The sequence below is a fragment of the Cervus canadensis genome, chromosome 24 (assembly GCF_019320065.1).
Source record: "Cervus canadensis isolate Bull #8, Minnesota chromosome 24, ASM1932006v1, whole genome shotgun sequence".
NCBI classification, from domain to species: Eukaryota; Metazoa; Chordata; class Mammalia; order Artiodactyla; family Cervidae; genus Cervus; species Cervus canadensis.
The window spans coordinates 44,943,402-44,956,713 of NC_057409.1; the positions used below are offsets into that span (position 1 = coordinate 44,943,402).

Consider the following 13,312-nt stretch of genomic DNA (forward strand, 5'->3'; position numbering starts at 1 on the left):
CTTGCTTGACTCACTAATGTGACCTGCCTGGCCCCTGTGGGCATTTCCAATTCTGGCAGAAACTGCACATTTAGTTCTTTGTATTTATGATAACTAGGACCTGTTACACAGTGGGTGCCCAATATGTTTGCTGAATGAAAGATTCCAATGAATGGATCAGTGCATTACTTAATAGGAATATGCAAAGAAAGGCAGAAGTTCCTTTTCTACAGGGCCACTTAAGAATATCTAGGACCCATACCTTTGACAGGGCTTCCCAGGTAGTCCTAGTGGTAAAGATGTCCAATGCAGGAGACATAAGAGATGTGGGTTCAATCCGTGGGTGGGTAAATTCCCTGCGGGGGTAATGGCAACCCACTCCAGTATTCCTGCCTGGAGAATCCCGTGGACAAAGGAGCCTGGCAGGCTACAGTCCATGGGTCACAAAGAGTCGGACACAGATGAAGTGGCTTAGCATGCACTCACGCATACCTTTGATTAATCAATTATTTCCCATTATAATTCAACATATGGGTGGGACTAAAGCCTAGAGAATGAGAAAATGATTCTTGTGTAGGAAGATGAAATGAGGTACTTTCCTCTGGCAAATGTGAAATTCTGAAGGTCCAGATTTGATGAGCAGCTAGTAAGGGGTCAGTAGACCCCGAGTGACTACACGGTTAAACAGATCTGACTTTTCTTAATGGATCATTTGTGGGACTGGTGACAATTAGGGGTGATTGTTCTTTTTGATGATGTAGAATTTGGGCATTCATACCAAACAAAAGATTTGGTAGAAATAGATATAAATGGGCCCTAAAATAGGAATGCAGGTGCAAGATCACCAATAAATTCCGAGTTTATACTCATGCAAATGTGCATGGGAATGAATACTTTGCATCAGCAAGTGTTGGGATGAGTTTTACATATAGTCTCATTAACATTTCAAAGATTTCCATTATGAAAAAGCCCTAAAACTTGAGATCGAAAGCCAATATTCTCTGAGGGGGAAGTCAACATTTTCACCTCAGAAACATCAATGACAGAAAGCAAAACCAAAACAAATCAGTTCCTAAAATTCATTGATCCTATAATTTAAAATAAAGTAAGTATGCTCTGAAAGCACCATCCTTTCCGAAATGTGTAGAAGGAGACAGTTCCATACGGCTTTAGATTTTCACTGCATTTCAAGACTCGATTAGTATTATTTATGTAGTTTTATAAACTGTCATCTGGTATGCTGAAATCCATTCCCTCAATAGGATTTATACTTTCCTTCAGGTCTCTAGAATACATTGGAAGCTTGTTCATATTACTTGAACCACAGAAAATTTCAGGTCTTCTCGAATAATACTCCTTAGCAGAGGGTGTACTTGAAATCCTGGGGTCGAGGTGGGGGGAGGTAGGGAACCAGGAGCTGGGGCAGAAGTAGCTGTTTAAATACAAAGTTGTCTTTGAAATCCTTTTGATTCCTTAAAAATCCTGGTGAATTTTGCATTTTGCTTAATGATGAATCTGTGTTCCATTAATATAATGTTTTCTTCCCATTTCTAGTAAATTCGACACTCTGGGAACATGCTTGTCTAAGGCCTCCAATTCCCTGGGCAGCCAAAGTTTGTGATCATACTACTATAGCATCTTCAGTTTCTTCATCTGTAATATGTAATAACTGTATACCCCTCCCAGGATTATTATGGAACTCAGTGAAATAGCCTATGTGAACTGATTGACTAGTGTACTAAAAAATCCTAAGTAAAAATACTATTAACAAAGTGAGATATATTTATCTACCCTCTTATTGCAGCTGCATTAATGCTCACTAACACTGGATCCCACAGCCCATGGATACTGAATTAACTATAATGATTCACTTAACACAATGAAGTACTCACAGTCTTCTCAGCTTTGTGTTAGGTGTCATGAGGAATAGAGACGCTTACGTTATAATTAGGGAAATGTGGCTTACATCATGTGCAGGAAATGGAGACTGTGGAAAATACTCTTGAGACCATAGATAAGGAGGCTCAAAATGGTGGTTGTAAAAACAATTTGGGGTTTCCCAGGTGGCGCAGTGGTAAAGAACCTGCCTGCCAAGGCAGGAGATGCAGGAGATGCGGGTTCGATCCCTGGATCAGGAAGATCGTCTGGAAGAGGGCGTGACAACCCGCTCCAGAATTCTTGCCTGGAGGATCTCATTGACAGAGTAGCCTGGTGGGCTATGGTCGACAGGGTCGCAAAGAGTTGGACACGACTGAAGTGACTTAGCACGCACAAAGACAGTTCAGTACTTTATAGAGAGATTTAATGGTTTCTTCTCTCGGTAAAGAAGACTCACGGCTAACACACGTGTGTCACCTGAGAGAGGCCGCATAACTTACCCTCTGACCACTGTTTTCTCAGGCGGTTGAACTAACTTCTTTACTAAGATGAGCCTTCCCTCTTGGACACACTGTGTCAGGCACTGTGCCAAGTGTCCGACATGTGTCTTCTCCTTCTATCTTTACAGTAACTATTTGAGATAGACACAATTGTTATGCCCCCCTTTCCTTTTATTTTTAATTTTAATAACTTTCTATTTAACCCAGTATATCACAATATATCATTCTTTCAACAGGTCAGCCATACAGAAATTATGAATGTGATATTTACTTTTTTTTTTTTAAGATATTCAGTCTTTGAAAGCTAGTGTGCATTTTACACTCATAGCACATTTCAATTTAGCCTAGCCACATTTTAAGTGCTTGGTAGCCGCATGTGTTATGTCCCCTTTTCTGATAAGGAACCTGGCTTTGAGGACATCACAGAATAGTTAAGGTCACACAGCCAGTAAATGGGTGGAACTTGGATGTGACTTCAGTTCTGTTCGCCTCCAAGGTAATTGAACTGGCTTCCCCAGGGCATTGGGCAGTTCTACACCAGGACAGATTCCTGAAATTAGGGGTGTCCTGTGAACCCATCTTGCTGGTTCAGCTAGCCTGAAAGTTCTGAGTCTGCAGTTCCAGACGTATCTGTCTGCGGTGTGTCCCACTCCCCACCAGTGCTTAGTACATACAGAGCACACAGTAAATGTTCACTGACTGAATCAGCTTTAAAAATAGGGATGCTCTCCAGAGATGCCCCACCAGATATTATTGTCCCAAGGAAGAAGAATGAACACTTGAAATCTGAGGCCTTCTGTGAACGTCTGAGAATGTGATGGGCTAGTAACTTTCTATTTTGGTGCTAGAGAAACATTTGTGTTTGCTTTGGAAGTTAGCATTTTTGTCATTAGGAAATGGAACTGAAAATAAGCTGTACCCAAGAAATAGGGAAAATCCTGTCATGGGGTAATCTACTGCTACTGAAGAAATCAACAAATTCCATAAAAAGAAAATATTTTCACAGTATCTAAATATTCCACAGCTTAACCCTGGATCACATTTAGTTTTATTTAATAAAACCTGCTGTATTTTAGATTCTAAAATGTTGTTTAAAATTATTTAGAAAAGTCATCTACCAAAAATAATGATAGCTATTTTTTCATAAAATGACTACTGAATTATGGCCAAGGGCCAGGCAAGAAAAATATTAAAAGAATGAAGAATTTGGTCTAATCATCCACTGATAAAAAAAAAAGCACTGGAGTCAAAAGTACAGGAATTTATCTGAAAGCTGGTTGGGGATGCAGACTGCCATTTATCCAATTTATGAGATAAGACTTGGGTAAGGATGAAGAATTTAAAATGCCTAGGAGATAAAAATTGTAAAACTAAATCCCAGCTGAAAAATACGGTCTTAGGTTTCCCATTAATAAAGCAGATGAATTTAAAAATAAAAGAAGGATCAGCATGTCCACTTGTGTTGAATTTGACTGAACAGTCTTGTCTCAGTTGAAATTTCCAACTCATGAATCTCAGCCTATCTGAGATGGCAAATCCACCCTACTGGCTGTTGAGTAACTTTACAACAGTGGAAAGGTTTAGAAATAGGTGTAAAAATAGTAAAATAAATCAAACCCAGAGTACTAATATTTTGTGTTAAATTTAGAAAAAGTTTTGTAATGATCAAGACTGTCTATGTGTGTTCATTATTTTACATATAGAATATTCTGTATCTTAAGCAATCTCACTTGTGATTTCAGTTTAAAATATTTCTTTTGGGGTGTTAAGTTGGCAGGTGTCAGTGAATCTGACTGAGTTTGTACACAGAATTGGAGTGTTTTAGGAGAATTTCATTTAGTACATCTCTGAAAGTGAAAGTGTTAGCTGCTCAGTGATGTCCCACTCTTTGCAACCCCATGGACGGCAGCCCACCAGGCTCCTCTGTCTGTGGGATTCTCCAGGCAAGAATACTGGAGTGGGTTGCCATTCCCTTCTCCAGGGGATCTTCTCGACCCAGGAATTGAACTCAGGTCTTTTGCATTGCAGGCAGATTCTTTACCATTTGAGTCACCAGGGAATTATTACTCTTATAAGTGTTGCTTAAGAGCTTGGAATACTTTGCTGGTTAGGTTTGTGAGTTTGCCTTCTCAGGTTTCTGAAGTGCTTGAAAAAATAAGCTATATTAAATTTACAAATGTAATTAAAAATATTAAGGGGAATTGAAGTAACTTTCAAATAGAACAAATTTTTTAGGGGAACCTAATTTGGTAAACTTGAGTGAGTTGAAAGAACAAGTGAAAAGGATTGTATAAGTAAAATAGCAATATTTGTAAACTATAAAGCTTAAAAACTTATATTTTAAAAATTTAATACTAAATTCAATATCATTTTAAACCCAGTTAATTATAAGTAGTCCTATTTAGACACAAAAGTCTCCTGGACTTTAAATAAACCCAAGTGACACCTATTTTTTGCTGCATGCATATTCTGCCTTCTGCTCAGTGGGTGCTTCTGTTCCATCCTTTTGGCCCCCACTCAGAATCTGACTTAGATGGTAAAGAATCTGCCTGCAATGCAGGAGTCCTGGGTTCAATCCCTGGGCCAGGAAGATCCCCTCGAGATGGGAATGGTTACCCACTCCAGTATTCTTGCCTGGAGAATTCCATGGACAGAGGAGCCTGGTGGGCTACAGTCCATGGGGTCTCAAAGAGTCAGACACGACTGAGTGACGAATACTTTCACTTTTATTCAGAATCTGTATCACTGTCATCTGACCTATTGATTACTTCTGATTGGGAAGCTCCTAATCGAACAACCATGTGTCTACTTACTGGCTTCTTCTTTAACTTTATCCATTTCAGCCATTAATGAAACTTCTTTGTCAATGATGCTGGGGGGGGAAAAAAAACAAAAGCAAAGAATGCTTAATCAAAGATAAACTTTTAATAGGCACAGGAAATAAAAGAAAAATTGTTTTCATTAAACAAAATACAAGATTACCATAAATATTTCTAAGTTACAATGCCAGCAGCAGGCTCTGCCTTTCCAAAAATGAGGCAACATGGAAGGGATGCCCCCAGAGTTACACAGTGACATCTGCTGATTAAATCATTGTCAGCAAATCTAAAAACACAAGCCTTGTCAGACTTTCAGAATTGCACTGCTTTGAATTTCAATTTGGGAGTATTTTTGCCCTATGCATTTTCAAAGTTCCAAAACAATATAATAAGTATCTGAAAAGCTGGCACTCAGGTTATCAAGGCCTGTAATTCTCAAATGTCTCCATGGTTCACTCTCCCAGAATTGGTCTGGGAGGCAGAGAGGGGGCCCAGTTCTGATGCAGAGGGTCCCAGGAAACATGGGTCTGGGTCAATCCATCCACATGTTCTGTATTGAGTCCATGCTTTCTTGTTTGCCCAAATAAGCATTTCAAGGTCAAATTAACCTTTTCCATTATATTTATTTATTGGTTAGTCCTTTGAAAAGGTATGATCTGGAAAAGTAATAATTATCTGTCCAAAAGTTCCTCTCTCATCCTAACTCCTTGGTCCCCTTCCAGAATCAACACATCACAAATCACTTATATATCTTCTCACAGATTTTTATGTGTATATAAGCAGAGATGCCAGATTTTTTAAGTTTTCATCTCAACCATAAATATTTCAATATAGATAGCTCAAAGATTAAAAACTTTGGGGGGATGTAACCACAGTATTACAATACCTAAAAACATTAACAATAATTTAATGTTATCAGATAAATACTCAGTATTCAAAATTTCCTAATTGCCCCATACATTTTTTTTTTTAACTATTTGAACCAGGATCTAAATGAGGCCTGTTCATGACAATTGGTTGACTGTCTCCTATATCCATTTTAATCTATACATTTCCTCCTATTTCTCGCTTTATTTTTTTTCCTTTGAAATCCATTTGTTAAAAAACCAGGCTATGTGTCCTGTAGAGTTATTCAAGGTCTTAATTTTGCAGACTGCACGTCCATGGTATTATTTAACCCAATCTTTTCTATTTTCTATAAATTTGCTATGATATAGAAATTTGATTAAATTCAGATTTGTTTCTTATTTCAGGAGAAATTACTTAATGTTATATACTTCTATCAGCAGACACGTAACAGGATACACTTATAAATATTCCTCTTGAAAAAAGAAATAAAACCTGAATGTGCTCAGATTTCTACATTTCAAAATAAATGTAAAGGAAATACAATGAACATCTCTAATGATTATTATATTAGTAGCTATTGGTGGTCATTGCCTAGATCAACAGGATTTGAAAAATGAGAATATTTGAATTCTCTCAATCTTTCATTTATTTATTGAAAATTTCTCTAAAGAGACACCTTCCTTTACCAACTATTCAGTTATCATGAAGTACAGTTTGCACGGATGAGTCAGGATAAATGCTCGGTTCTCTCCTTTTATTTATCAGTTTTCAAAACAAGAGTTGGTTCCTGCAAAAGTAATCAATGAGATGATTTTTTTTTTGCTGGTTTGTATAGTTTAATTACGAACTCATATTTAATGTGCTTCAATACACTTCAGTTATTATCCTTATTACTTTATTATACTCAGATTGTTCCAACAGATATACTTTTTGTTCTCCATCAGATGTACTTTTAAAATTTAAAGTGTGTTGAAAGTCTATTTCCCCCTAAGAGAAAATATTGTGTAGTATTTGTCAAGGTAGGAAGTGGTTCCTGGGCTGTATCTATGTCTAAGAGTTTAGGGCTCCTCAACCAATGATATAGCCTAAGCACTTGGAGAGTAAGGACTCTCTGTTTGCTGAAGAGCTTGGCTCTTTCCAACCAGGAAATCCTAATGGAAAGAGCTGACATGAACAAGGAATAGCAAATTCTCTAGAACTGGGCTTGAAGCCTAAACCATCAAGCGCAGACACATGGCTTAAGGTCACTGGCTATGACCACTTTGGTGTAATTAGCATATTAGGAGGACTGTGCCTAGTTTATTGACATTAAGTACATATGATTTCAATGTGTTCTAAATATAGGAAATACATGATGCAGAAAGATGGACAGCGAGAAGAAAGTCTTTATCCCATCTCTGCCCCAGTTTACTCAGTCCCCGTGCCTGCAAGTATCTATTTGCTACCAGTTTCTTGCGTTTCTCTCTGGAGATCATACACCAGCATATGTTCATGAATTGTATGAAATGCTGGATTAAGCCAATAGGCTTGTACTCCTGCAATTATCAGGTATATTTAGCTTTCCTGTGAAGTTCACAAATGCAGCTACATAGAGGCCAAGTGAATGGAGTGGGCAATTCTATGCTAATGTTTAGGAAAACAAGGGTAATGGATAAGCTGGCAGGGAGCTTAGGTGAGAACCTAGAGATCTGGAGTCTGGAGCCCAAATGACGACAACACGCTAAGCTATTCTGCTTGAGAAAATGGTTTGAATTTTTATAGTCAGTCCTGAAGGAAATCAACCCTGAATATTCATTGGAAGGAATGATGCTGAAGCTGAAGCTCCAATACTTCGGCCGCCTGATGTGAAGAGCCAGCTCATTGGAAAAGACCCTGATGCTGGGAAAGATTGAGGGCAGAAGGAGAAGGGGCCAACAGAGGATGAGATGGTTGGAGAGCATCACTGACTCCACGACCATGACTTTGAGCAAACTCTGGGAGATAGTGAGGGACAGGGAAGCCTGGTGTGCTGCAGTCCACGGGGTCGCAGAGTCGGACACAACTTAACAACATAGAAAGGGAGATGAAAAGAGAGAGAGCCAGCCAGGATGGTGGGCGCTGTGTAAGGGTGAAGAGGCTGGGAGAAATCACTGGTAGTGAGGAATGCAAAGGAGCTTCCAGAAGCAGGAGGTCCACGGGTGCTACCGTGAGGTGTGTGAGGTCGCCTCGCTCGGGGCATCCAGACCTTCACACTTGGTGTGAACGGTCTGCGTGTGTGTGGACCCACACACCCCCCACAGACCCTCACACACACACAGACTGAGGAAGCGGCCGAGTTTCAAGTCCGCATCAGTGCAGGGCTGAGGAGGTGGGAAGGGGTCACAGCCTGAAGGCAGAGTGCCGGTGAGAATGCGGGGGTCTGGCCTTCATCCCTGAACCAACACAAGACTCAGGGCTTTTGCCTTTCCGCAGACATGGAACTGGTCCAGGGGGCTGGGACCCTGCTGACTTCGGGGCTGCAGGTCACGTGAGACGCTCTATTCTCTTCATCACACAGTGAAGCCGGGCTGCCCACTCGGGCTGGCTACACGGGATATGCCACAAAGAGCAGGAGGAAACTCCAGTCTCTGGAGAGCCTGACACATCACTCAGCCACTGGACAAATATGAGCTGAGGGTGGGGCTGGGGATACAGCTACGGATTAAAAAATAACAGATTCCTGCCAGCCTTGTGGCGCCTACATTCTTTTGGGGGAGCTGAGAGGAAGAAGGTGAGAGGACCTGTTGAGCTTACGGGGGAAACAGGGAGACACAGAAGGGAAGAGAAGAAAATGACAATGGTGGGAAGAGGAGCTTAGGATTCCCCACCCTCCATCAACCAGAAGGCTATGATTAGAGTCTCCTGGTTCTGAGATCATGCAAGGAGCACGTGATATCAGATGAGGTGTCTTTAGATTTCAAGGGACGGGACGGGGCAGACTGCAGTCAGAATGCCATGACAATCCCCATGGCCCCAGTCCCCAAACAGGACCATGGACCCTGTAGCGTGTGCATGTGCTGGGTGAGGAAGACGGTGTAGGAAGGGGCCTTTGCTAATTTCTTTGTCAGCTATAAAAGTACAGCTAATTTTTGTTGATTAAACTTGTTAATATAATTATGGGCTCAGAGAGTTTACAAGATGGACATTTGAGGTATAATCTGTATCCCTAGGTCTAACATGTATTAAACAAAGCTGGACATTCACACCACAGTTAGTTTAGGCCTCCTGGGCTAGCAACAGGAGGGATGAAGGCTACACACAATAAATTGTTAATCTGTTTAATGCCCACTGGAGGATGCGAAAAGCCTGTGAAGTTGGCATCAAACTATGCCTCCACTCCTCTGGGTATTTCAACAAAAAGACTGTCCTCAAGCATCTTAGTAATTCAAGCACCGCTATGTATGATTGCTTTCAAAATGAATGCATAAAGGCGAGCCAAGGGATCTCTGCTGTGTCAGGACCCTGCTCAGAATATATGATCTGGATGCAAACCAGCATTAAGGTGCCGGCTCCAGGCAGTGCCCCAGGACCTCTCCTGTGAGAATCGGTAAGGTGCACCTGAGAATTCTGCTGTATTCTTCTGTCCTTTCAAAGCAGCAGGTTTCTGGAAGGGAAGACCTCAGGAAGAGGATGTGGAAGTTGAAGAGGAGGATGGGACGGTGGAGGCTGGCCAGTCCTCTGGCAGGCTGCCAGACAGCAAGGAGACAGCATCACAGCACGCTGAGAGCCAGTTCAAAGGAAGGTCCGAGCGGAAAGGCCGTGTCTAACACCTTTATGGCTGCTCCCTGAGGCTTGCAGGATCTTAGGTCCCCGAGCAAGGATCGAACCCGTGCCCTCAGCAGTGAGATCATAGAGTCCTAACCACTGGACCATCAGGGAACTCCCCGCGTCTAACACCTTCTAAATGCCTTCAGTGCCTGGTGTCACGTCCAACTTTCTGAGCAATTTCATCAGTGCTATTCACGAGTCCCATGACAATTTCTTAGAGACACGAGGACAGAGGCTCACACTGATGGGAAACAGCTCTGTGGGCTGGGCAGGGGCGGAGGGCGCTGGGCAAAAAAACCCAGGAGGGAGCTAGGAGACAGGGAGGGGAGGGAAAAGGGTGGCACCGGACAGTTGACAAGCCACAGAAAAATCAGTGTCACTGTCCCATCCCTGCTGCAGAAGCAGAAAGGTCTCATGTGGGCTTTCAAGGTACCACTGTGTGCAGACGGACAGCAGCCTCCAGATGAGAGCTGTTTGTGACTTATACCCCGAGAGCGCGCCCTGTGCCCCACCCATTAGGGAGAGCACCCGTGCGTCACTGCAGTGAGTTCATTCAAGCATCCTAACAAACACCCTGGGAGGTAGGAGCTCCTCTCTCCCCTCAGCACAGGGCTCTGGCACATGCCCTTCCTGTTGCTGGAAGACCTTTCCTCCCCAACCCTGCCTTTCTTCACCTCCTTCACTTGGCGACTTTCTTTAGGTCTCTGCTTACTCATCCCTTCTCCAGAGAAACTCTGACGGAGTTTTAAAAAACTTCCGTTCTTAGACTTTATGATCTTAGACTATTGTGGGCTGCTCGACAAAAATGGCTTGATAGTGATGAATGTAAGGGAAGACAGCATATTCATTTTTCTACAGCATAACAGTAATGAAACTCTTTAATTGGTATATTGTAGTACTTGCATATAAATCATGTTTATGCAAAAATTTATATAACTTTTGTCACTGATGGAATCTAATCATTTGAGACACAAGCTTATGAATAAAAGTACAATGATATTCACAAAACCTCATAGGGTTTGGCTCAGAATCAAAACAGGTAGAGAATGATTCTGTTTGCAAATTGGGAGGGTAATAAATTATTGAAATTTGTACTTTCCCCACTCTAATCATCTGCTATTCTAGATACAGGGTATATTTGCTTTTCAAAGGTGATACTTGGAAGAAACACGGAAGTCTTTAATCAGCTTTCTGACCACTGAAAGTTTTCTAAATGGCTGGATAAAGTCCTCAGGAGGGCACCAGATTGAAGACAGAAACTATCAAACATGTTCTACATAAACTGAGCTCACAAAAAACCCATGCTGACCTCACATGTTTCAGACGTGCCCTTTATCCTTCCAAAAACACATCTTCTCATTTTATCTAAACTGCCTAGATAGTAAAATTTTATCCTGTTGCCATAAAAAAGCTTTTATTATTAAAGCAATAAGGTGTAAGGAGAGGAAGATTACCATGGCCGAGGCTTTAGGGTTTATTATATAGTTAATCACAGAGATAAAGTGTCATTTTATAAAAATGTTTCCACTGTCTTGATTCCTTTCTATAGAGGACTAATCATAACAATAATAAAAAGAATCAGAAAGGCACTTCCACAGGAAGAGATTTATCATGTTCTTCTCTGTGAAAGATTTCTTTAAATGTGGAGGCGAAGACACAGGGAGACAAAACGGCTTCATTTGAGAGCTCGGAGGAGCCATGTAGAGTTGGGTGTGTTTCATGAATAAAGATGCCCTGGTGGGGAGCAGCCCCTGGACTGTCAGTGGGTGAGAAGCTGGAGAGCAGAAGCCACCAGCAGATGCTGAGGAAGAGAAGGTAGGATTTCAAAGGGAGCTGAACAAGCTCAACCTCCAATACAGCCGGAGTCAGATGTTAAAGAGTTAAAACTGGGCCACACTTCATCTTCCTGGGCTGGCCTCAGGGAGGCCGTGGTGAGAGAAACTGCCTGTGAGCATCTGATCCCAGACAATTCCGCGTCACGACCTTCTGGTGGATGGAGTGCTTCCATGTAGAGCTTTAATTCCTGGGTTGCCAAGCAGAACCAAGCAGAGTAGAGCTTCAGGAAGCAGACCCAGCCCGTGCTCGCCGGGAGGATGAGCATGAGGCAGAGCCTTCGGACCACTGGTCCCTTAAGAGAGAAAAACATTGTGGAGACTGGACTTCCTAATGACCCGGTGGTGAAGACTCCACCTGCCAAGGCAGGGTACAGGCCTCGATCCCTGGTCTAGGAAAATTCCACCTGTCGCGGGGCAATCGAGCCCTCGCGCCACAACTATGGAAGCCTGCACTGCTAGGGCCTGAGCTCCGCTATAAGAGGAGCCTCCACCTTGAGAAGCCCACGCACCACAGCTGGACAGCAGCCCCCGCTCACTGCAACTGGAGGAAAGCCCACGTGGCAACCAAGACCCAATGCGGCCAAAAATAAATAAACGGTTTTTAAACAGGAATGTGGAGATGGCTAGGGAGGAAGGATTCTACTGAATGCTAAGGGGATAGCTGTTGACAAACCTAGACAGCATATTAAAAAGCAGAGACATCACTTTGCCAACAAAAGTTGATATAGTCAAAGCTATGGCTTTTCCAGTAGTCACATATGGATGTGAGAGTTGAACCATAAAGAAGGCTGTGCGCTGAAGAATTGATGCTTTTGAACTGTGGTGTTGGAGAAGACTCTTGAGAATCCCTTGGACTGCAAGGAGATCAAACCAGTCTATCCTAAAGGAGATCAACCCTGAATATTCATTGGAAGGACTGATGCTGAAGAATTGATGCTTTTGAACTGTGGTGTTGGAGAAGACTCTTGAGAATCCCTTGGACTACAAGGAGATCAAACCAGTCTATCCTAAAGGAGATCAACCCTGAATATTCATTGGAAGGACTGATGCTGAAGCTCTAATACTTTGGCCACCTGATGTGAAGAGCCAACTCATTGGAAAAGACTTTGATGCTGGGAAAGATCGAGGGCAGGAGGAGAACATGGCGACAGAGGATGAGATGGTTGGATGGCATCACAGACTCAATGGACATGAGTTTCGGCGAATTCTGGGAGATAGTGAAGGATAGGGAAGCCTGGTGTGCTGCAGTCCATGGAGTCACAAAGAGACACAACTCAGCAAGTAAACTTGTAACAACAACAACAAAAGGGGATGTTTCACCTCCCCTTGTTGCTCCGTCACTCAGTCATGTCCTTTCCTGGCCTGTATCAAATAGCTTAAAGCATGTCAATGAGAAGCCATAAAGCCAGGCTTCCTGTATAAACAATTTCCACTTCTTTCACTAAAGAGAAAGGGTGATGTACAAATACTTCCCCTCACCCTGGGCTCTGCTCCTTACTGCGGCATCAGGAGTAAGAACTGTGACCGTGGGAGGAATGCTAGCTGAGTGCAGGTGCTGGTGGAAGAGACCACCTGTACTGCTCAGGAGTTTAGGCATCTACCTCCCCTGCCCTGGAAGAAAGGTTTGTGCCCACCAGGTGGAGGGCAGAAAACCTCCCTTTATCCA

General features: G+C 42.4%; 1 protein-coding gene across 6 annotated transcripts in view; it reads right to left on the reverse strand.

The window, feature by feature from the left end:
* SPATS2L (spermatogenesis associated serine rich 2 like) overlaps positions 1-13,312 on the reverse strand; it is a 182,458-nt gene that overhangs the window by 11,569 nt on the left and 157,577 nt on the right. For all 6 annotated transcript variants that reach the window (XM_043445565.1, XM_043445564.1, XM_043445568.1 and 3 more), the window contains one exon: positions 5,171-5,229. In XM_043445565.1, the coding sequence (XP_043301500.1) occupies positions 5,171-5,229 (59 nt within the window). The remainder of the gene's footprint in view (positions 1-5,170; positions 5,230-13,312) is intronic.